Here is a 24,879-nt window from a genome sequence, read left to right on the forward strand (position 1 = left end):
CCGGTGGACAAGACGCACAGGAACCAGTGCCGAGCCTGCCGGCTGAAGAAGTGCTTGGAGGTCAACATGAACAAAGATGGTACCTGCTCCCCCTCTCCCGGGGCTGGGGTGGCGGGGCAGCAGGAGGGAGCTGCTCTGAACTGAGGAGCGCTGTGTCACCCCGGTGTCTCCGTGGCCAGGCCACGAATGACCCTCGCATCCTGCGGCACCCTCAGACACTTCTCCCCAGGCACCTCTCGGGCGGGGGGCACAGGGCTGGCCTCAGAAAATTGCAGGGAGGGAGGGAAGGCCGGTCGAGCAGTGCGGGGCACCCAGCGCGGATCCCCGAGGTGACTGCCTCGCCCTTCTTTGATGCCCACAGCGGTGCAGCACGAGCGGGGCCCCCGGACGTCGACGATTCGGAAGCAGGTGGCTCTCTACTTCCGCGGGCACAAGGAGGAGAGCGGCGGAGCCCCGCACTTCCCCGCCGCCGCCCTGCCGGCACCTGCCTTCTTCACCGCCGTCTCCCAGCTGGAGCCCCACGGCCTGGAGCTGGCCGCTGTCACCGGCACCCCGGAGAGACAGGCTCTGGTGGGCCTGGCACAGCCCACCCCAAAGGTCAGCCCCTGCCCCGGCCCCCAGCGGGCTGCAAACCTTGCTGCTGAGGGGCCTGCAACCTGTCGGTTCCTTCCTGCCTCTGGGGTAGACATGGCAAACAGCAAGGCTTGAGGCTTTGTGGGTTGTGGTGAGGACTTTTGTTACACCCCTAAAGGCAGTGAGGACATGAGGTGCAATCCCTCTGGAGAAGGGATGTGCAGCAGGAGCAGCTGATAACCTGCTCCATACAAACCCTGTCTCACCTTTCTAATACTTTCATGGATGCAGAAATGCTCCTCCTGCCTGGAGCCCATCCACAAGTCAGTTTTAGACCTTGTTTCACAAGGAATGCAATCCCTGTGAATGAGTTTTCTTCAGAGAAATGCCGGTCTCCATGGTGGTGTAGTTCAGAAAGTACTTTGTGTACTGACCAAAGCCTGCAGCTTGTCCCCACAGACACAAAACTCAAACTTGGCTAAGCTGGCTCTCTGCACTTCTTGGTTGTGACATTTCCTGAGCAGCCCAGTGGAAGCACTGCTGTGGCCTCAACTGCACAGGAATTAGCTGAAAGGTGATGTTTTTCATTAGCCCATTTGCAATGGCATTTTGTGTCTTCACAGCATCTAGAAAATCACAGAAAAAACTGCTTAAATAGTTCTGCATTTTCAGAGCTGGTACACAGCTTGGCAGAACCCATCATAAACGTGGTCACAACATATAGTTTTACATGGTAACTTTAAAAAATGCTGAATCAGAATTTATTTGGCAAGAAAACGTAGCACACACTTGAAAACATAACTCTATTCAAACCCTAACGCAGCCTCTAAATAGTTATGCTTAGCTCTGTGCATCTACTTACAACCTGTTGCAGTCAGGGAGCAAGATGACGGTTTAGGCTAAATGAATATTTACTGCTTTGCTGAGCAGGGCTGGAATGCTAAATCAGCTTCTGAAGCAAGGTTACAAACTACTTGTTGTTAATCAAATTTTTATTCTTCTATCTCTCCTATCAGAGGTGCTCTATTGTGTAACAGAGTAAAGCATGACACATAATTTTGGTACACTTTTTCCCCTCTGATGCAATAATTTCATTCTCCTTTCAAGCTCCTGCTCTGAACAGTTTCTTTAGTACAGCTCATCCACATGGATAAGCAGCAAGGAGCAGTTTGGAGCGAGCCCACTGCAAGCAATGCCCTCTGCTTGCAGAACACGAGAGTGCACACTCTCTGTTGGGGATGAGCAGGAGCACTGAGTGTAGGGGAGAGGAAGACCAGGCTGCCTTGGTGGCACTGTATGAGATGGCTTTATTTTCTCTTTGATATTAGTACCCACACGAAGTCAATGGCACCCCGATGTATCTCTACGAAGTGGCCACTGAATCCGTCTGCGAGTCAGCAGCCAGACTTCTGTTCATGAGCATCAAGTGGGCCAAAAGTGTCCCAGCCTTCTCCACCTTGTCCTTACAAGACCAGGTAAGGCAGTGGCAGTGGGAGTGGCAATGGCCTGGCCTGCCTGTTAAAGAGGGCTCAGACTTCACATTGGGTCCTGGACTTCCAGCCCTAGACCTTGAAATCCGTAATGAACTTCAGCATCTCTGAAGTTCAGTGCAGCGTTCCAGTCTGCCCCTGAAAACCACGCAGTGATTTAGAAACTGCTTTCCTCTGACTTTTGTCTCATGAAGGAAGTGAAAAATCAAGCCAGGAAAGAGGAATCTAACATAAAACTAATATTATGGAAGGACAAGTGCTAGAGGAGAAATCACCAGGCTGCAGACTAAACTTAGTATGCCCAAACTGCTTTTCTACTTGTAGGACAAGTTTTCTTTCCATAAAATGGGGAATAGCATCTTACTTTGCTATTTAGGGATGAGAAATGCTTAGTTAAGTTTATGGTCTCAGGATATGACTGAGGTCGTTTTTGAAGACCAATTCTCCTCCTCTTCCTCCTCCCCTCCTCCTCCTCCTCTACCACCTCTTCCTCTTCCTCCTCCCCCTCCTCTCCTCATCCTCCTTCTCCTCCTCCTCTTCTTCTCCTCTCCTCTCCTCTCAACTGTTTACACAGACAACATTTTTTTCCTTATTCACCTTGGCTTACAATTACGTCAATGTGGTGGAAGCAGTATTTGGCCAGCCCCCAGTATTTTTTACCATTAATTAAAATCTTCCCTAATATGTTTTGTTTTCCTCTATGATAATTTCCCTTTGCCTCAAGTAAATCACAGGTGAACCATACAAGATGAAACAATTTCTTAATGACTTGATTCTTGATGAGGACTCAGTGTGCTTTGTATAATGCACCAATTTTTAAAAAAGTAATCAGATAATTGTAAAATGGAAGGGTGGAAATCTACACAAAGCTCCAATCATAAAAGACATCTATTACTTTGATATGATTGAGCTAATTTACCAAAATGGTAACTAGAAAAACTGTGCCATAGATGTTACATAGCAGTTGTCAGAGGAACTAGTTCTTCTCCCCGGAAGCACATTACATGTTGATATGCAAATATGTATTTTGAACTAGAAGAAAAGAGCTTCCTAGAAAACCAAGAATGTTTTCAATCTAAAGGTAAATAATGATGGTCACAAAGTGTTATAAAGCTAAGGTATATAAAAAGGCTCATTTTCTAGCAACAAATCCATGTCTTGAAATCCTTGTTGTGAAATTAGTCAAAGAGGAATGCTGCTCAGCTCTACCTGCTGTCCTGCTATGCAGTGAGGATAAGGGGAGAGATGAGATAGAGCCTGGAAGGTCACACATGCCAGTAGGAAGGCAAGAATCCCAGTGTGGCACCCTGCTGCTCTCTAATCGTGTCTTCTGCTGCCACTAATCCTGTGGAGCACTGGGTCTGTCACAGTGAGCAACCAAAGAAACAGGCTCAAGTGTTAGGGACACGAAGCAGGTGCGCTGCTCCAGCAGCAGCCCCAGCACACTGGAGCAGACTGGGTCCATCTCTGGACCAGTGATGTCCACAGGAGGCTCCCTAGGCAAAGAGTTTATCTGAGATAACATGGAGGCATTTCCCACACCATCATCTCTGTTAGTGTGCAGAGGAGGAAGCAGCAGGATCTGCAAGCAGAGGAGATCTCCATGGCATGTGACCAAGCACAGCCTGCTTATCTACCATAGGCACCACAGTGCTCCCATTAAATTAAAAACCTACTACCTCTTTCACTTTCATAGCAGGGACTAATCTTAGTGAGTAACACATTAAAAACCCAGCCTTTCCTTAACATCACTCTCACTTGCTGTAGTTCATTGCAAGTCAGCTTCCTCAAAACTCAGAGCTGCTCAGCTCAAAAGCTTTGATTTGGGCCTCTTCCTGCATGACTCCCCTGTCATACTTAGGAGAGCTCGAGAAGAAATAATTCTGATTTTAATCACCTTATTCCATGAATAATCATACAGTTGATTTTTATAACATTGCTATTGCTTTGTTTAATTTGACAATAGCCCAGCTGTAAATGTCTGCATTTCTCTTTTGGCATCCCTGACATCTGGCTGAGGAGAAACTAAAATATTTTCCTGAATTTTGCTTTTTTTTTGGTGTGTGTTCTTCTAAAAAAGGCAAGTGCACTGTGATTTCAGAACTCTGGGGCAGTTTTATCTTGGAGGCAGGGAAATAAATAGAAATATTTGCTGATAAAACACAGGTCTGAGCACTGCTGCGTTTCTACCTCTGGTAAGACATAGGCTGTGTCCCTTCCCTATATTCATACAGATAAGTCCATTTTGAACTGGAAACACACAACAAAGAATGCCATATTTCTAGTGCTGCTGGCCTATACACCTGCCCATGTTATCTGTGAGACAGGTTGGCCCAATGCAGGTGCCCAGCAAAAGGTCAGCAAGGATGGGGTTGATTAAGAAGCAAAACCAGTTGTTCAGAGAGCCTGGTATTTGTTATTTGTTTGAAAAAGGAGGGCTGAGTATGACTTCAGCATGAATTATTTTAATTGGTGGTTTTACAGACTTATGCATAGGCATGAAGAAAGCGTTAGCTATTGGAATAGTCTCTTATTTCTAAAGTCTTCTGACTTTAAAGGCTTAGTGGGAAAAAAAAAAATGAAATTGATATCTTCCAGGAGCCCACCATTCATTGCCATTGTATCTGCATGAATGAATGACAAAAAAAGAGCAAAGGAAAGCAAATGACAAAAGCAAATGAAAGGCTGGCAAATAATTTCCTATGTCATACAGACACCTGCACATCCATCAGGTGGGATTATCCAGAGGACAGACTGGGTTTGCAGGCTGCAGTGGTTAGGAAACTTTAGAGTAGATTCATCTGCTCTCAGAAGAAAGCTGAGATGGGCACCACACTCCAGACACAGCACCCCCTCCCCACCTCCATTTCAGGCAATAATCTGGGCAGTTTTTGGTACGGTAAAATCCAATGTAAGTGTTTCAAACAGTAACTGTATGCAGAGACACGAGTACCTTCCTGTCACACTTCCCTTAGGTTATGGAGAAGTTCTACAGAGCACACAGGGAAAAAAGGCATAAAATGGACATAACCCCACAATGACAAGTTGAGAGCAGAGACTCTGAGAATTCAGATTGGAACAGGATGGTTTAACACCATCCAATTCCATTCCACGTAATCATGGAATCACAGGAGGCATCAGGTTGGAAGGGATCACATCTGATCCAACCTCCCTGCTTAAGCAGGGTCACCACAGAGCACATGGCACAGGACTGTGTCCAGGCAGTTTTTAAATATCTCCAGTGAGGGAGACTCTACAACAACTTTGGATAACCTGTTCCAGTGCTTGGTGCACAGTAAAGAAGTTTTTCCTCATATTCAGGTAGAATTTCCTGTGCAGTTTCTGCCCATTGCCTGGTGTCCTAGTGGCTGGCAACAAGTAACACTGTCCTGAACAGCAGTATTGCTAAGAGTTTGCACACAGATGAAGGATTTGCTTTTATTGATGCTTTCTGTATCACCTACTACTTTCACAAACCTGATTCCAAGGATACCATCATTAATTTGGTACAGCATTTTTTACTTTGTTCTTCTTTACAGACTCTTTACATACTTAAAATACCCTCCTTCCTCTTTTCCTAAGAAGCTAAGCTGCTGATAGTTTCAGGGACCATAGAAATATCAATGATTGCAGGTTTTGGTTTGGTGGCTTCATTTTTTTGGGCAATCTGCTTTCACTGCATGGAGCTGCTAGAAGGTATCTTCTGATCCCACTACAGTTTTCACCCCTTCAAATCTCTCCCACCCTATTTTGTGACACAAGGTCCCAGCAACATGTACACACCACCACGTGCCCTTTGGCCATGCACTTCAGCTGAACCAGAGGTCCTCCAATCCTCTCTTAAGAATTGGTCTGGGCTAGCAATCCATAGACGTCCTCAAGACTAAACATGTCTGTTCTGGCCAGTCTGCATTTCCAGAAGTCTTGGCTCCTCTTCAGATGCACCACTGCCTCTTCAGGGAAATCACAAGCATTGCCTCAGGGAAAACAGAGAAAAACACATCCTCCATACGGACATGCAATGTGCAAAAACTGCAGAGAACTAGCAAGGCTGTCAGCATAGGTGCCTGGATATTCGCATCTGTGAAAGGAAACAGGTCTTAGTGCCTGGAATTTCTGAGTGATTTTAAGCAAAAAAAAAAACAGAAAAACAAGTGACACTGATGTTTGTGTGTTCAGATGCTGTGCTTGACAGATATAGAGAGTGGCTTAGTAAGGAAGGGGTTATAAGATGTATGTGTGCTCTAAAGCACTGCTCCCTACACTGATCCAGGATGTTATCCAGACTTTTCTTCACAAAATCCTGCCTTCCAGAGGGAAAGGAGCGTAATCCCCAGAGAGCAAGAGGAAAGACCTTTCCTAAAACAGCTGTATAAGTGCTGAGGGGGAGGAGAAGAGAACCCATACCATGCTGAGAAAGCAGGTGTGTTCATGTTGTGAGCAAATGTTCTGGGAAAAGAATTCTTTCTTTCTCTTCCCTTTTGGTCCACAACATGGTGCACAGTGAGCCAACACTCAGTGTTTTTCTACAATGCATAGACTTTTTCTAGACACCTTCTCAAAAGGCTAAGAGAAGAGCTAATGAATGCTGTGGGGGAAATACCATGACAGGCATTTAAAGTAGTTTTTAAAATAATAGAAATTTACATATTTAAATTGTTTATAAATCTATAAATTATACACTATGTTATATTGTACATCTATTGTATGACAGCTGATGCTTTTGGAAGATGCTTGGAGAGAACTGTTTGTTCTAGGAATAGCACAATGGGCCATTCCAGTTGATGCTAACACTCTACTGGCTGTATCTGGTAAGAATTGCACAATTTAATGACTTTGTTACAAAAATTACCATAAAAATACATTACTGAAAAAAGAACAACATGTAAAGAATAACAAATTCCTACTGAACAATAGAGCATACCTGTCATTTATAAATCTATATTTAAATGCAAATAATGTTGTTTTGTTGTATTCATGACTGCTTGCATTGTCATTTAAATGCAAATTACTGTGTTTGTTATCATCCAAGAGAAGATTTTATATTAACTTTCATACAATATAGTCAGTTTACATGGAACCAGATAGACAAGTGTGACAATAGAGAGGACATTGATACCGAGGATTTTGTCAGAAATCAATATGAAATAAAGCAAATGCCTTTAATATTATTTATTTCATCTGTTTCTGTTTCAGGCATGAACGGTGACAATACAGATTCTCAGAAGCTGAATAAAATTATTTCAGAAATACAGGCCTTACAGGAGGTTGTGGCTAGATTTAGACAACTTCGGCTAGATGCTACTGAATTTGCCTGTCTCAAATGCATTGTCACTTTTAAAGCTGGTAAGCAGAAAGGATCCCTCACTTGTCTGGTCTGATAACTATGAGGCTGCTGCTTTAAAGTGATGTTTTAAACCAGGCATAGCTTTGAATCACCCAGTAGGTTTTCCCATATTGAATTCCAATAGTCATTGCTGCATTTTGAAAGGGCTGACAGTGGAGTGCTGGGGAACTAATGGGAACATTTAATTTCCATTGATAGCACTAGCTGAACTGTTTTGATCCACCCAAGAGTCAAGCTGAACTAGTAACTGATCTGCTTTCCAGTGCCCACACACAGTGGTTCTGAACTGAGGAGTTTCCGAAATGCTGCTGCCATAGCAGCCCTTCAAGACGAAGCCCAGCTCACCCTGAACAGCTACATTCACACCAGGTCAGTGGTGTCTTCTGCCAGTGCTTCTGGCAGGTGTAGGGGTGAAATCCTGCTCTCATTGCACAGAAGGTGGCATTTGCACTGACTGAAATGGGGACCAGGCTGCTACATTGGCTGTCAGCCTGCTGGGATTTCTAAAATAGAACCATAGAAAATGTTGGAAAGGATCCTTAAAATTATTCAGTTCAACCATTAACATTGCCAAGTCTACCACAAATCATGTTCCCAAGGGCCACGTGTACACGTTTTAAATACCTTCAGGGATAATGACTCCACCACTTCCCTGTGCAGCCTGTTCCAATGCTTGACAACCTTTTTGGAAAGGAAATTTTTCCTAATATCCAAACTAAACCTCCATCGGTGCAACTTGAGGCCATTTCCTCTTGTCCCATTGTTTGTGACTGGGACCATGGACCAAAACCCACGTCACTATAATTTCCTTTCAGGTAGAGAGTGATAAAGCCTTTCCTTAGCCTCTTTTTCTTCAGACTGAACAACTGCAATTCCCTTAGCTGTTGCTCTAGACCCTTAACCACCTTTGTTGCTCCTCTTCAAGCATGCTCCAGCACATGGGTGTTTTCAAACAAACAGAAAGTTGTTAAAAAAATTTGCTCTATGTTTTATTCAATCAAATACCACTAAAAGTGATGCTTAAAACATTGCATCTCAGTCGGTATGAGCGCCCTTCATACACGATCTCCAGTTCGCATGTAACCTCCTCCATTTGGCAGACACAGAAAGAAGGACACAAGGAGCTTAAGTGGCTCTTCCAAGATGTCACCCCGAGTTTGTGATCAGGTTCAAATGAAAACCCCAGAATTTGTGAATCCCATTGTGGTGTCGCAGCAAAGTCCTGTAGTTGCAGTGGAAGTCCATGAGACTAAAACAGTTGGAGATGGAGCAGTGGAAGAGGAACTTTTATACAATTTTTTCCTTCTGAAACTTTGATTTGCTGTCATAGTAGCTCTGTCAGGCAGAAGCCCTATCAGTATCAGAGATTAGATGGTAGCAGTCTCTGAAGCACTTATTAGTCTACAGGGAATGGCCTGCGCTGGGGATGGAAGTAAAAATGCAAACTCCATCCAGTTATGGCTGCTTCAGAGCAAAAAGAATAACTGCTGCATAGTGGTCTCTTCCTGTTCTTAAGGAAGGCCTTTTCCATGAAGATTGCTCCCTGGAGACCTTAAGTGAGACAGGGCCTGTTGGAGAGAGAAGCCAGGGAAGAATACATAGCCACATCTTCCCTTCCAAGGGAACAACTTTTCCACAGCATTTCTGTGCTGCTGGAAGTATTTAGATACTGTGCTACCCAGTGTATGTTGTAAACAATATCCTTTTACAAGGGAAAAGTGCAGTCCACTGATAGGACTCTCACTCAGACTCCCTTGTGAGAGGGCTTGCAGCCTGTGTGTTTCATCCTCAGGCTTGAATTTACGCTACTGCCAATGTCACTGCAGTATCAGCCCTTTGATCCCAGTGGAGTTGCTCTCAAGAGGATGCAAGGGAGGGCAGTCTGGAGAAGCAGTGTGTTTCTCCAAACAAACTACACTTCCCTTTAGGGAGACCTCTGTAAGCAGAAGTTTGAGAATCACTGTTGTAAAGACAGCATAAGCACAGCTAAAAATGCACATCCTATGCTGTGCTGGCTTCAAAAGCTGGGAGAAAGGATGGAAAACATCCTATACAAAAACACATTACCTGGGAGAAAGCACAGCTTCTTTAAAAAAACTTTCCTTACAAATGTCAATTGTATTCAATATATCTGCTAACCAAAAGGGGGCAAAGTGATTACCATGACAATCCAGCTAGTTCTAAACTGTACTTCAAATGACAGGGCAGTTACTACAAGTCAAGCTCTTCCCTGTACTGCATTGAGAACATTGCTGTATGAAGGACACATCAGAGCAGGTCCAGTTTTTGTATTCCTACTGCTCTAGGGGAATGAACAAAGGAGCTAAACAAAACTCAGAAACCTCGTCCTATGTTCTGCTGACTGCCACAGAGAGTTTTCCTTGGAGTCAGCCTTGTTGCTCACACAAGTACAAAACACAGGGTTTTGGCACAGTGTCCTGGGGTGCCAATAGTATCCCACTAGATTCTGAGTCATTCTAGACCATGCAGACTGCACTTAGGTTGAGGTTATGGTGTTTCCTCCCAAATTTGTCTCAAACTGGGACACATAGGTAGCATCACCTGTGCAATTTAGTAAATATTGGTCTTTTTCTATAAAATAAAGTCCTTCCTTTGAAAAAATACTTTAAAACTTCAACAGAATTCTTTTTTCTCTCTTTCTCTAGGTATCCTACACAACCCTGTCGTTTTGGAAAACTTCTATTGCTTTTACCAGCTTTACGTTCAATTAGTCCATCTACAATAGAAGAAGTGTTTTTCAAAAAGACCATTGGGAATGTACCAATTACAAGACTGCTTTCAGATATGTACAAATCCAGCGACATATAAATTACCTTAAAAGAACCAATCAGGATGGACAGTTTGAGAAGAACTTTTATCTATGGAGAATAAGCCTCAACTAACAAAATCTACAGGAAGCATAAGCCTGGGAATGTTTAGTCCTTAAATTCATTGACAAAAAATACCCCAGTAGATATGATTCTGCTGCTCTGAACAGAGTGATTTAGATCATGGAGAGAATGCTTTGTTCTACAGAAAAAGTGAAAGTGGTTGGAATTTGGCTGCTATTCCTGTTACTACAGGATGGAGGCAATTCAGATGCCAGTCATAGTTAACAAAGACTCTGCTATTCTCTCATTCAACTGGCAGATCTGAGACAAAATGTGAAAGAAGGTACTTTAGCTTGTTCAGTATTTGGAACCGGGTGACCAAACTTGGCTTCTGTTGTAACACAAGATGTGGTGGCCTTCAGAATTGTTTTAAAAGTAGCCTATGTTGGGAAAATGTTTTTAATACGATAGGCAACATTTGAGACCAAGTTACCAAAACATTGCTTCTGCTATAATGCATCATGAAGTGGCCTTCAGAACTGATTAAAAGGTAGCTTATGACGGCAGCTCCATTCTTCCTACAAAGTGAACTGGTGATCTTTGATGCAGATGTCACCACAATTTGTTCGGTTAACATCTCAAAAGACAGAAGAGCTTTATACATTTCCTTCCCAACCTTCCCTCCTTCTTCTTCCACACACAGACATACATTCAAACACACACACACACACACACACACACACACACACACACACACACACACAAACCTGAAAAGAGACAACACAAGAAAGGAAGACTAAAACAGCAAAACCAAATACAATGGAGATGACCGCTTCAGTGATCTGCTGGCTGTCCCGTTGGCACAGTGCTGAAACCAAAGGCAACGGTGGCCAAACTCTTTGTCAATGAGATGTGCAGAGAAATGAAATGACTATAAAAAAATCAATGGAAGGAATTTTATTTCAAAGAAATAAAGGTTGTTGACTGATACAATGCTAACAATTTCCAAAAGTCTCCAATGCCTTTTTAGAAAACTCCAGGTTCTAATTTTGAAGCCTTGTTCGCCTACACCCTCTCACACACAAAAACGTTATAAGCTGCTTATTTGATGTACGAATAATGTAGAAAGAAAAAACATTTAAAGATAGCTGCTGTACTTTTCAAAATTTGATTTGTTATTAGGAACTAGCACTGAGAAAGATCAGCACTTGAACTATCATAGAATGAGTAAAACTTTTCCTGTACAAAGTGGATTAACCGATTTGTGAAGTTAAAAAGTTGTACTCATTGTATTTACAAAGAATAAAAATATATTGAATTTAAATTAATTTCCACTGTTCTTTCAACCGTTGTCCTTAATCAGCTTCTTTCACTGTCCCCTACTTACCAGGGAATAGAAGTATTCTTTACTAAAATGGATTGCCCTAGATCCTGCGCAGTTTCCATCATCGGAAGTTTTTAAAAACAGATTAGACAAACATTAAAGGAGTAGCGTAGGTGATCCTGCCTTGTGACATCCTACATGGAGCTATTTTCTGTAATCCAAATAAATACCAGCTGCCAAATAAATACCACCTTCTTTCTCAAGAAAGTGACATGTAGCTTTTTCTAGGATACAACACTAAGTGCACCAAAGGTCTACCCCAGTATGTGCCTTCTGTTGCATGTTATTACAATTTTTAGTACCAGTGAACTGTGCAGCTAACAAAAGGTGTTGAGTACAAAAGCACTGCTTCAATTAAAAAGACTGAGGTTTTGTTAAGGTGTCTAACTGCATAATCACACCAAAAAAAGATGGAAACAACTCCTAATCAACACAACAACTTGGCAATAATAGGAGGGAAATGCATTGTTCATATGGCAATGAGTAATGCATTGTTCATATGCAAATGAAGAACCATGCATGCTAAAATGACAGGTAGAAATATACTGTGTGTATTGACGGCTCACTGGTTTGCAGTGTCAAGGAATACAGGTCACAAGTGAAATCCTAGCTCTGCTGACTTCCAAGCTCAAAAATCTCACATGTTTCAAAGGTCAAAGTTTTAACCCCAGCTCTCTTCCATTTGCAGTCTGCTGGGTCTCGCATTCTATCTTTTCCAAGACAGACAGTCCATAAATACACAAGATGAGTCACAGGCTGTGGGACCTCAAAGTATCTTCTATACAAACTAGCTTGGAGCACTTAAAAATGCACTTACCACAGGGCAGAGCGCATTCTTAGAAAGAAACTAACAAACTGTTTATAATTTATTTTTCCTGCATCTGTAATAATCTCCAACTATCTTCTGCTGTCTACACTGAAAAGAATCTAATAGGGTAGAAAAATCAATTGCAGTTCTCCACCTCTGTGGCAAGTCAGTCTATGAGCTAGAGAAGTAAAACCCAGTACTGCAGAGAATCCATTACAGGACATTCATTTCAGTAAGATTCATGCTGCTGTCCCAGAGCAGCAATAAGCATGAACTACATCCACCCCGCTAGGCAACCAGGCAATCACACCCTGCAGTTTGCTGCAGTCCCTATGTCACCCAGGCTAGAGGACTAAACAGAGTGTACTGCAAAGCAGGCAGGGCAATGGCACCACACCCATATCTCATCCTCTCACCTGCAAGACCTGGCCCAGCTGCAGAGCAGACTCACAAGCTGGGACAAGGCCTAGATCCCTATGGGCACAGCTAATCTCAGACTGTGTCTTGCTCCCACTGCTGCACATTGCACTGAAGCACAACCAGTTACACTACACTAGGATTAGGGTCTCCAGCTAGCCTTGAAGGACTTAAGGCTAGGTGAGATCCCAGAGTGCTATGCAAATGCCCTGTCATTCTAAGAGACTAATGCTCCAAAAGGCCTCACTTTGGAAATAGGAATACTTTGACATCAAGCATGCAGCTTTTCCCTCTTCAGCTTAAATATTTTAGTTTTTCTTTCATAGCAAATGATAGAGATTGTGTCATCATCTTTCAGGTTTAAGATGTGGCATTTACTTTGATTTCTGAAAGAAGCTTCTCAGAAAATAACAATTGAGAGAAGAAAAATAACTTACTCTGTATCTAAACCTACATAATGAAACTTCAATATATTTAATCCTTCTTTCCCCCTTTTCAAGAATAACTCAACTTTTAGGGGTGATTCAACAAGCAGAGAGACATTCAGAAATTAATTACATTATCAAAAACATCTTGAAAAGCGACAGCCCTGGGATGCAAATAGACTGTCGGTTTTGGTCCTTGGTTTCATGAATAGAACAGTTAGAAGCAGCATAGTCTCAGTTAAGTATGAGGTTTCTACCTAAATTTAAATTATGCAGAGCAATTATTCAAACATCTATCTATTCAGTGCAGCTAATCAATAGTACTATGTGTAATTCAGCCAGCCACCACTGTCTTGTCACTTCAGTCTTTTACATTCAGATTTCCATAAATGAGGTTAATGGTCTTAGTTAAAAGAAGCTACTAATTTTGCCAGAAAGTTTTAGGATGGATGCTCTTTACAGAGATTAAGTGTCATAAGAAGGAAAAAAAGCAGCAGAGCTGAGTCTAAGCCAACAGATAGCTACCAAATAGCACAAAACTCTAGAGCAGATTGCTACTGGAATATCCTGGAATCTGCTGTCAAGAGCATCTGGACAGGCAACTTCCATGTCATATTTTGAAGACTAAGGAAGCTTCTCTAGCTCACTTCCTTCCCATATAAAAGACAACTTCAGCAGTGCTGCCTGTGAACTGCAGTTCAGCCATCCAGCACCTGCATTGCACCAGTGGTCAAACCAGCACAATGCTGGTCTATGTGGTCTATGATTGCATCTTACACCAGACTTGTATCAGTTTATTTTCCTAATTCTATTTGTAGAGCAGAGCTATTTTAAACTAGGAATAATGTCATAATATAAATTATGTAAACATTCCTTTTTCTATAGGATGGCATAGTTTTCACTATCTAGTTGAAGCTGGATTGATGCTTCTCATGCTAGGCAGAAAGGCACCCTTTTCCCAAAGTTATTAAAGTCACAGATCTGTTGATTGCCTCTCACGAGTGGTATTCCAGCTTTGGTTCCAGAACACAGGAACAGCCTTTTATACCTTTATGTGTTCTTTAACACTTCCAGAGCAGGTGCCAGCATCTAAGGGTATTTAGTGCTGGCTGTTAGTGATGCACAACTGCACTGTGGAAGAGCATCACAGTGAAGCTGTAATACCAGTTCACTCGGCAGAGTAAACCCCTCCTCCTCAGAAAGCATGAGACACTCCACACTCAAGGTCAAGAGTGACAAAATATTTGAAGTGCATTTTCACTTTTATTTCAAAACTTTAGACAAGTTACTTTAGTATATAAATTCTTTTTTTTCCCTCTTACAGAATATAAAGATAATTCCCTCATTACTTCAGTATAAAGTGTTTTACAAGCTTGAAGACAATTGCATAAGTGTTTCTCATACAGAATATCAGAAATAAAGCAGTCTTTCTACAGACATTCAGACAGGTGACTACCTCAGAAACAGCATAGCAGTTTAGTCAAATACAAGTGAACATGTGACACTACAGTTGTGAAAGTTCAAGTAAGGCCAAGTCAGTAAACATTGTTAAGTCATTGCAAATAATAGTGGAAAGGTTTGTTAGACATTGCAAGGGGTGGATGGTTTCATAGTATAATACTCTTAAATCAAGGATTCAGAGGGATTTAGCTAGAAGACAAGTGAGTTCTTAAATGCTACAAAGCATATGCAAAGACCAAGCAGTGTACTGGTGTTAGTGGAGACTTCGTGCCTGTTCATCCTCAGCATGCTAAGACAAACTACAACCTCTTAAAACCAAGCATAAGAACCACTAATATTTGAGAAGATGCTTTTAAAATTCAAGTATGCCTTATTTTGGATGGTGTGTAGTTTTTATCTATTACTTCATCTTGTAAGAACATGTGAAGACAACGCTCGTTCTGTGCCAGTGGGTGGCCTGCAACCCTGGAGAGAAAAAAAACCAAGCATTAGTGTGAACCAATTGAGCCTACTTGCAGCTATCCTGCAGATCAAGGTTTGTACCAATAACCTATTGTTCTTCACTTGGGCACAGATCCCACTTTCACTTCACTGTTGGCAACTAGAATGCTGTCTAGTAGCAAGATTTATCACACTTCCCCAGACGAAGTTAGTCCATAGGAACCCTGAGCTACCTCTGATCCCTTGGAAGCATCTTACATCATCTGTCACCTGCAATTGATGGGACTATCCAAGTAAGTGCTTATTCTAGCATTAGGAAATTAGAGCTAAGAAAGGCAAGAGGATTTTTTTTAAAAAAGGTCTTAACACCTTTGCCATGGGACACCCTTTTAAAGCCCACTTATCTCCTCCATTTTCAGTGTCACTGAGCAGCAGCTCGTTGCAGCAGAGCTGAAGCCTGGCTCCAGCAGGGGGTGCGAAGGTTTTCCAAAGGCTCAGGCACTGCTCCAGACAGAGAATGGACCCTAACCAATGTCCTGGCCTGGATGGGCAGCACTGCACACAGCCAGGGGCTACTGGCCTTTCTGCTCATTGCACATGTGGTAGCTTGCAAACACAGGAGACAGAACTTGCCTGTTCTAGGGGACACCAGCATCTCTACTGTAAATTTAATTTAAGCTGAAAAACCATCCTTTTAACTGTAAAGGAGCTGAAACTGAATTAGGAGACACTCAAAAACTTCGAAGAAAATCACAAGGTACTGCACTTGAACACTTAAAATACCATTTTTATCATGCAGGTAAAAATCCAAAAGAATCAGATAGCTGAAAGTTCATCATTTATGGACACAAATATCTAATGCAGTTTGGTTTGAAAAAAACTACATCCAGTTGGTCAATCAAGACAGACTTCTTTCTTAGGAGAGAAAAGTCCGCCATGGTCCCAAGGGCAGCTTCTGTAAGCCTTGTGGCCCCTGTGTCTGTCAGAACATTTCTACTCATCTGGCTGAACACATGCAAAACATATTCAGCTCCAGTGGCTCAGCACCACTTTCAAGCACTCCTGTGCACCTTCTCCAAATTTATCTATTAGTGTTTATTTCACCACAGAACATACTCACTTGTCACTACTCACTTGTCATTAAGGGCAACCTATAATGAGGAAGCTGAGCTCTCCTATTCAGTATTGATGGATTATTTCAAGAGCAGTTATAAAAATGTATCCATCTTGCCAGGTTCTAGGAAAAGGCCAGCAATCTCAAGCACTAGGTCATAAGGATGACAGTCTAGAGTAACTAGTTTGAGTTTCTTACCCCATCAGAATGAAGTTACTGATGTCAAACTTCAAGGAAAAGATATATAGGAGAGGATGAGGCAGCAGTAAATTCCTTCTTCCTTTCAGGAAGGGTTGAAAATCGGTGGCTGAATTGCAAGACTAGATTTGATCTCCGATCCAGCTCTTGGTTTCACAGGAATACCTCACTCTGCATTGGCTTTCCCTCAGTATTTTTCACCAAGGTGACCCTTACATATAGCAGCTGCTGCTTCAAGAATTTTCATCTATTTCTAAGTCAGGTTGAGGCACACAAGTGTTGAGGCATAAGCACCCTTGTGAATGTCACTGTATGTAGTATTGATAGTGGTGCCAGCAAACTGGCCCAAGAGAACTGACTCAAGCTGCACTCTTGTGATTCAGATTTTACATCTAGAGGGACAAAACTTCTCCATAACATCCATCTCACACTCCTGAATATTAAGAACTAGCATCGGTGCACCAAGATCTCCTTTGTTCCAGTGGTATCAGTTATCTGAGGGACTCTAATTCCAGAAGCAAAGATCAACTTTGATTATGCAATAATGTGAATGTATTATGCAAAGGACCTTCAGGTATAAGTTCACCAGTGCCCGAGTACTTGGCAGAAGCCTTAAAGTTTCTACATGGTTCAAAACTTTAGTAACATTTACCTAATGAGTCAGTCATGCCATTAGAATACACTGATGAGTTAAATTGCTATGATTTGTGCCTGGAAAGCTTTATTCCAGATGTACTCAACTCTGCCACTACATCAATATCTACATTAATCTCAGTTTATGTTTCAAAGGAAGAAAAATGAACCAAGAAGTTTTACACTTCCACAAAATCAATTTATTACTGGCAGCAAGACTGAAAATGGATACTGATAAACTGGCCATTCCATTTCTGTCAGCTATACAGAGTTTTTCAGAGAGACAGGGTAAGATGACTGTTTCACATCAGCTGCTTCAGACCACCAATAGTCCTCATCTGTACATATTGCTAGACTCAGCATACAAAACTTTCAGTAAGTGCACTTTTTCTCCATTTAAGATAGAGTTCCAAGGCTGCATGGATAAAGGTTGTACTTTACAGCCATGACTGCCTTGATTTTACAGCAAACTCAAACATATTCCATCTTACTACTTGGATGCCTTGCAAGTTTACTCCACTTGTCTTTGAACAGCAAAAAGAGTAGTCTGAAGCATTTTACCAGTTCATAACCATTCTAAAATGAGTTAAGAAGCAACTATGTGAAGACAAATTTCATAGATTTCATATGGTCACACTTACTTGTACAGGACAGACAGTTCTAACCAGTCTAACCAGTCACTTGCACCTCCAAGACACACGCCTGAACTAACAGCAATTGACAAGTACATTTTCCTAAGTTCTGGCATAACTCACAGGCATCCTCTGTTCCTGTTAAACAGCATTACTATTTGAACAAGGTTAGAATGCCAGGGGAACTGACAGGCTTGAACTCCCTGAGGGAGCAGTCCCAAATGCAGTTGGTCTGAAGAGCATTAACCAGAAGAGCTGGTTAATTGACAACACTCCTTAGCCACTGTTTGGATCTACACTGTTAAAGAGATTCAACCAGCTACTCAGGTCAGTGTACAGACAGTGGTTAGTAGTGTCAAATGGTGGAAAAAGAATCATAAGACTTTGTTACTATAATTCCTGCTCACCGTTTGAAAGGTAGGGACAAAATCCATAGTGACTATTTCAAACTATGTGTGCATACCTCAAGTAGTGTTTTTACTTCAGAATCTTCAGAAAGATTCTCAAGATGATTAGAGAAAATATGCATCATCACACAAACTGATAATACCTCACATCTGCAATCAAAGTAAACTGCTGTAAATCCACTGTAAGCTCTACTGTTCACCCAGTTGGAAGATATCTTTCCAGAAATTATAAAGTAGAATTATTTTGAACACTATAATTTTAGTAGCAATTTGCATAAATTAACAACAACACTAACAGTCATTTCAGCTGTTCAGGTAAGCACTAAGATACCCAAACTAAACATGGGATAAGTAATGTTAGTATGTCCTACTGCAAGATTATGTGAAAATTAATATTCTGAACCTAGTGCAGTTACCATCCTTAGGAGGATTAGTAGCTTCAATTCAGTTTTCAGGGCTGAGCTCCAGGTTTGTCTCTAAATAACTAGATCCAACACTTACTTGTTTATGAATTGTTCAAGAGCCTGCTTCCTTTCCTCTATAAAGGAATCATCAAATATACCATCATCTCCTCGGAAGGGGAGCTGGCGGAGAAGAGCTTTTCCTGGTAGAGGAGGTACCACAACCTGAAAGATTTACACAAGTGTCCTCAAGTGCAGCCTGTAAGCAAGTTCATCCACCTCTTCCCCCTAGAAAACCCAACTCACCACTCACATTCCTAGTGAAGTAATAAAACATGAGCAGAGAAGAACAGTACTTGCCCGCATGCGTAAGCTGAAATCAAGTAGTTTATCTCTGAATTAACTCAAACCCACTAAAACAAAAAGCCTCTGGCTTTTTGTACAGCACTGAGGCTTGATAAAAAGACTGACACACTGGCTTATTTCTGGGCATTTTCAATCACAGTATCTGCTTTATAAGATACATGCTTTATAACACAATGAAAACATTTCAGCATCATGACTCTTTGTATGTCTATGAAGACTTGTATTTACTTTTCATTTTACTTACCTTGCTTTCTCTTTCTAGTTCATTCCTTAGCCATTCAAAGTCACTATATCTTCTTCTGACTGTAGATTCTTTCAGTTTGAAGATAGGTAGATTTGTCTGAAAACAAGAACACAAGCTATTGATTAGACAGATAGAAGTTTTGATAAGCAAAGGCAAGAACCAAGCTGTTAAGTTACACAGTAGTTCCATTTAAGCAACAACAGTAGTACTGTGAAACATTCAAGATACAGAAATGGAGATAAGGCTCTAAGCTACATGAGTGAGCTGTGCCTTGAACTGCATAGCTATGAGCTTCATTTATAAAGTATCCCAATTACTGGTATTCTGTCATCATATCACCAAGCAGAATATTTGACCTGCTGGCCACTTGAGATACTTCTAAGGTTGCAGAAGCATCTGCTATTCTTACTGTCTCAGGAGCTGGATTCCCAATATATACAAAATCGGAGGTGGGAAGGGGGAAGAAATTCTTATTCCACACAAGTTTCTCTTACTGCATTCAAGGGAATGTTTCAGATATCAGCATAGGACATTACCCAAACTTCCTGCACTTTTCTACTCCCTGATACAACATGGCCTCCAGCATCTTCAAAATCAAAACCTGTAAGTCTTACAGTGAATCCATTCAGGACTGATGAAGATTTGATAGCACAAGCTGCCAAGTTTGGGTAGCTACAGAGAAGCCAACAAGGCTGAGATGCATTACAACATTCAGTGCTGAGGAGATCAGACTGTTTGACTACAGAGTTAAACCTAGCAGAGCATGACTAGGAAGAGCTTTGCTGAACAAGGCTAGGAGGCAGCACTCACACCTAACACCCTTGAAAGGGAGCAAGGTTATAATTCTGCACAAGACCATGTTAAATACACAGGCACCCTGCTACAAGTCCTTATACTAACTTGTGTGAGAGCCTGTATTACTTCTGTTCATTCTCATGGTGCAGTGTTATCCCACTTTTGCAATCCAACTCGCACATTATTTTAAAAGTACACACTGAGAGAATCCTCTCCTAATGAAATCCTGGCTAGAACACTACAAAATTGTTTCTAGGAGTTATGACCTTCTAAACGTAAGAGCATGAGCCTGTAATTACCATACACAACCAGAAGTCACAGAATAATGCCTACTGTTGTCAGACTGCAAATTCACTAACAGTCTTTGTATACTTTTAAAGAAGCCTCTTGAGGAGCACTCTAGGAAGCTGATGTTCATTTGGGACTACAGTTACCTCCAGCTTTCCTGACAGCAGATGCACAGTAGTCATTCTCAGCTACTGCCTTTTACTTTTTGTTGTTTTGGTTTTTATCTTGTAGGCCACCTAACTCAGGATCTGGTCACTCTTTGAGCAGATACTCCTGTGCAATATCATTTGTAGCATGCTATGCTTAAGCTATCACTAGGGAATACTTTTGGCTGCTCAAAACAGGTTTAATTGCAGATATATTTTCCTGCACTGGGCAGGTCCATTACTTGGGTCATTGTATTGCTGCCAGCCAGTCACACAATAGTACTTGATAAGTTAGTTGTGTACTTTCACATTATGCAAGTTAGTTCATAATTTACACGTGATAAAGATTAGAACAATATTTTGTTATCTTATTGCTAAATGTTTGAAAGTATTCCAGCTCTCTTTCCCAGGTAAAATATTGTTGACTGTACTTGTGACTAATAATAAAATTGCATTTAAGACTAACATCAGATGTCAGGCTTTATAAATAAACACTCTTGTCTTGATGGTAAGAATACTCTACTCAAGAGTGAATACAGCTAGGTTCCCCAGAATGCATGAAGGAGATTCCCAGAAGTTAAGTACTGGATTATTCTCCTCTGATTTCACCTATTGTTTTTTTTAACCAAGTTCACCATTACATAGTACAACATCAACTCTTTGTCAGTGTCTCTGGTAGAAAATCCTTTAAAATATTTAACATACAGGTTCTCACCTGCAGAAAATATTAATTTCTCTCTCAAGTTACTAAAAAAGGGATTAGAACTGGATAAAAGCAGCTAAAAAACACAAGTTCCCAGGTCTTCAGGAACTCTTTTCATGCTTCTAGGCATGAAGTCTATAAAGCTAATCTCTAAACAACATATCAGGCTTACAAGTACAATGTGGGGTAGAAGTGCCAATTGAGCTCACTTTACCTTCTAGATTCCCTTTTCAACTTTTGACATGCTAGCTCAGCTAGCAAGTTGGAGAAAAGGACAAAGTTCTTTGCTTTCCCTGTGAATTGAAAAATCTTCTCAAATTTTGATCATAAGTACCATAAATATTCAGACTGTAAAGTATGTCAAAAGGCATGGACTAAATTAAGTGTCTTGCAAGTCACAAATTGGCAACTATATTCTAAAACAAAGTACACGTTCGCCTGGTCTGGATACGAACTAGAGAGATCTACTGAGATCAATTTCTAAACCTCACATTTCTTTAAACCCTGAAATTGCAGCAATTCTCCTTCCTCTAGAAGTAAGTACTGACAGAGCAGTGTTCCTAAGGTAAGCAGCTGTTAGGAAGGATCTATTTAAAAATGCAATTTGAGAGTCCTGTTTTATACTGCTTCACCTATTTACATCTTAGGTCCCCATTTTTAATTCAGGCTTTGTTCACATCTGAAGTTACTGTACAGGCCTTTATCACTAAGGATTATTGTCCTGTTTGAACAGATCACCCTTTGCTTCAGTAGGATGGGCTTCTGCACATCCTACCATCTCTATCTCCCATGGATAGACAGTTTTCATTAAGCAAGCCAGACACCTCCTGAAGCATGGGCTTTCACTGGACAAGAATTTGGTAGAAGGAGACAATCCTGAAGAGTCAACAGAAACTTTCATTTTCTATTAAACTGTCATTTCAGGACCATGCAGGCTATCAAAAATGTTATTCTCTGCTTGACATTTTATGTGGAGTTATCCTTATTCAGTCACTAAGGTGCCACCAGCTATTCTGAGCGCTTCCCGTGCTTTGCTTGTCTCCTAGAACAGAGAGCAGAGTAAGGCACAAAACTTGAAGTCGGGCTAGTTTCACTTTTATGAGCATTTCTGCCCATGCTTATTCAGCATTATAATATCAACTTTCTGGCCTGCTGAGCTGCTAAGTCTACTATCAAAAAACTCATGACAGCATGAAACATGGAACAGCTCCTGGAGCACAGCTCATTCCTGTAATAATTTCAGTACAATTTCTGCAGCAATTCTTTCTTCAGCTGTGTAATAATTACACCATTTATAGGAAAAAAAAATCAACAGCTTCTTAGTCCAAAATCATGTTGCTTAGCAGTTTGAATGCAAGCCTTCAACCTGAAAGGATTATGCATCACCCAAGATGTTAGACAACTGTAAATCACTAGTCAGAATTGCAGATAAAGTATTGTTGCAGAAGCACAAACAAACCAGTTCTGCAGAAGTCACACACAGCCCAAAATCCAAAGAAAGTCAAGACAGATTTTATGTAGCACTGTCTCTTTATTAGACTGTATGTAGACACCATCAGGCTTTCTCTGACAACTGTCAAACAGCCTGTACTCTGTTGGGGCAGTTAATGGCCAGCCAGTACACCAGAATAAATATTGTCCAAATTGTGCCAAGTTACATTACATAATTAAACAACAGGTGACAAACTCAGATTGCCCTCCTGCATTTCTCCACTCAGACGCCAAACAAACTTTCTACAGTCATTTGGCTAGTGCTTGACAAACCAGAAATGTGAAAGAGTGGTTCCCTACTAACAGACTTCAGGGCAAAGTCTGTGTTCCTGGTAAGCATGTCTCTTCAGCTTCATTTATGTCACCATAACATATTCAACTTTGATCCTGACTCTACATTCAGGAGATTCCCAGTTCACCTTGGAAGCAAATGACAATCCTAAGACAGTGGCTTAGATAACCAGGTAACAGTCTTCCAGCTTGTAACACAGTCACTCCCCAAGCTATGCCCAGTTAGAAGCTAAAAAATTGTTTCTGTATGCAATGGAAGAGAATTTCACAAACAGAATGCAAGTAGTTTGAGTACTAGTCAATACTGTCCATTCAGCTTCAGATACAGTCATCAATGCAGCCATTCTGGCAAACAAATTACCTTACATGCAGGAGGAAAACTACACTAATTTATTTGTTTATAATTAGTTTAAATTAATAAAATAATTCTAAGTATTTTTAAATCTTCGTTTTTAGACTACCTTATCCACTGAGTGGAAAAAGTCTTGCAAATAGTCAGACTTGCTCCTAAAAATTTGTTTCCAGACATAAATCAATGCAAATAGCATTTGGGTTCCTTCAAAGAGCATGCTGACACTCCACAAGATTGTGTGACACTGCAGCCCAGTCCAGCCCCACAATAGCAAACTCCCCAGATGTTGTTGCTCAGCATAGTTTGAGGTAAATTTGGCTAATTTCTTCATCTGCCACCATAACACTCAGCAGCAGCACTGCATTGCCTGTGTCTCCCACTCCTAACAGATTGAGAATAAAGCTGCACTGTTGCCACAGCACCTACTTTGATGTCATCTTTTCAAGTAGGTTATGGTAGCCTTGAGAGAACTCTATTTCCATTAAAATAGAGTGAAAGAAAGCACACAGCTCACTTTTGATAAAAGTTTGTGGCTTTGACTCTCAGAAGCTAAATTCAAGCATCTTGACTGTCTCATGCAAGCTGTAATCTTTGTCAAGAGCCTACAACCTTTGACTACATTTACAGAGCTCTGTAAATGGGGTACCACAGTAAATAGCATTCAGGGTGGATAAAAAAAAGCATTATGATTTTCTTAACATAAGAGCCTGCTGTCCCTTAGTACAAGAAACTGGCTCCAGCAGTCCACTGTTATTGCAGAAACCTTGCCAGTGGTTTGTTTCCTTCCCGACTCGACATAAGCAGCTACCTCTCAATTTCCTACAATTATGAAAAGCAAGAAAGAAGGAAAACATGCTTTAAACTTCAGTTTCTAGAAGCTTGGATTTTTGGTGGGTATATTACTGAAGGAAAGCTCTTTCCCCACTGCAAAATGTAAGACTAGAGACTGTTATTTTTCTAAGTTTCAGTCCTTTTCATCAAAAGAGAGTTCTATCTCCCCCTTTTCCCTATTTGGTGTCCAGATCTACTGAAGGTACATCATATTAAAAAAAAAAAAGTTACGAGAACACTGAAAGATCTGACCGTGCAAGTTTTAAACAATGCTGACTTAAACTATACCAAGAACTTTTGAGCTTCCCACTCTGCAGTACTGGAGCTATGGGGCCAGGATGTTTTCTACCTTGAAAACTAACACAGTGAAATCCTAATAGCAACATAATGACAGAGACTAACATAACCTTTGCCAAATCCAGTGCTTTGAGGCCAGAGTTGCTCTCTGAAAAATGAGCATAGGGATGCCCATATTTTTGCCAAAAAGCATCCATCATCACCTGAACAAGTTCAACAACATCATGAACAGCTGAATTATGGTATGCCACAGTTAAAAGACTCTGAATAGGGAAAGCTAAGAAAAAGAGATTGCTTAGTGTTTCTTAATTCTTCAGGTTCCATGCTCAGAAGCCAAAAATAAAAACTGGAGCCTGCTTTGAGGACACATTTGGACAAAGATTTTTACAACACAGACAGAACTAGTAACTAGATTGGGGTTAGCAAGTCAAAGCCTCCTGTGAAATACCAAATACTGATTTGAAAGAGAAGGGATTGCTACTTTTACACAATTCAAGGTGCAACAGCCATATG

The 24,879-nt window shown here is 41.2% G+C and overlaps 2 protein-coding genes across 2 annotated transcripts in view; one reads left to right on the top strand and one right to left on the bottom strand.

Annotated features, from left to right (window-relative positions):
- Nucleotides 1-11,565, top strand: part of NR2E1 (nuclear receptor subfamily 2 group E member 1) — a 16,746-nt gene extending 5,181 nt beyond the window's left edge. Inside the window, 7 exon segments of the mRNA XM_031066663.1 lie at nt 1-79; nt 362-597; nt 1,902-2,048; nt 6,778-6,874; nt 7,260-7,409; nt 7,674-7,779; nt 10,077-11,565. Of these exon segments, the coding sequence (XP_030922523.1) occupies nt 1-79; nt 362-597; nt 1,902-2,048; nt 6,778-6,874; nt 7,260-7,409; nt 7,674-7,779; nt 10,077-10,239 (978 nt within the window). The 3' untranslated portion in view covers nt 10,240-11,565.
- Nucleotides 11,566-14,518: 2,953 nt separating this feature from the next.
- Nucleotides 14,519-20,437, bottom strand: SNX3 (sorting nexin 3). The gene is made up of 4 exons (XM_031066715.1): nt 20,402-20,437; nt 19,173-19,268; nt 18,663-18,787; nt 14,519-15,201 (listed from the first exon to the last, which is right to left on the bottom strand). The coding sequence occupies exons 1-4, from the start codon at nt 20,435-20,437 to the stop codon at nt 15,096-15,098; spliced, it is 363 nt and encodes a 120-aa protein (XP_030922575.1). The 3' UTR covers nt 14,519-15,095.
- Between the last annotated feature and the right edge of the window lie 4,442 nt (nt 20,438-24,879).

This window comes from Geospiza fortis, unplaced genomic scaffold (genome assembly GCF_000277835.1).
Source record: "Geospiza fortis unplaced genomic scaffold, GeoFor_1.0 scaffold98, whole genome shotgun sequence".
Lineage (NCBI taxonomy): Eukaryota > Metazoa > Chordata > Aves > Passeriformes > Thraupidae > Geospiza > Geospiza fortis.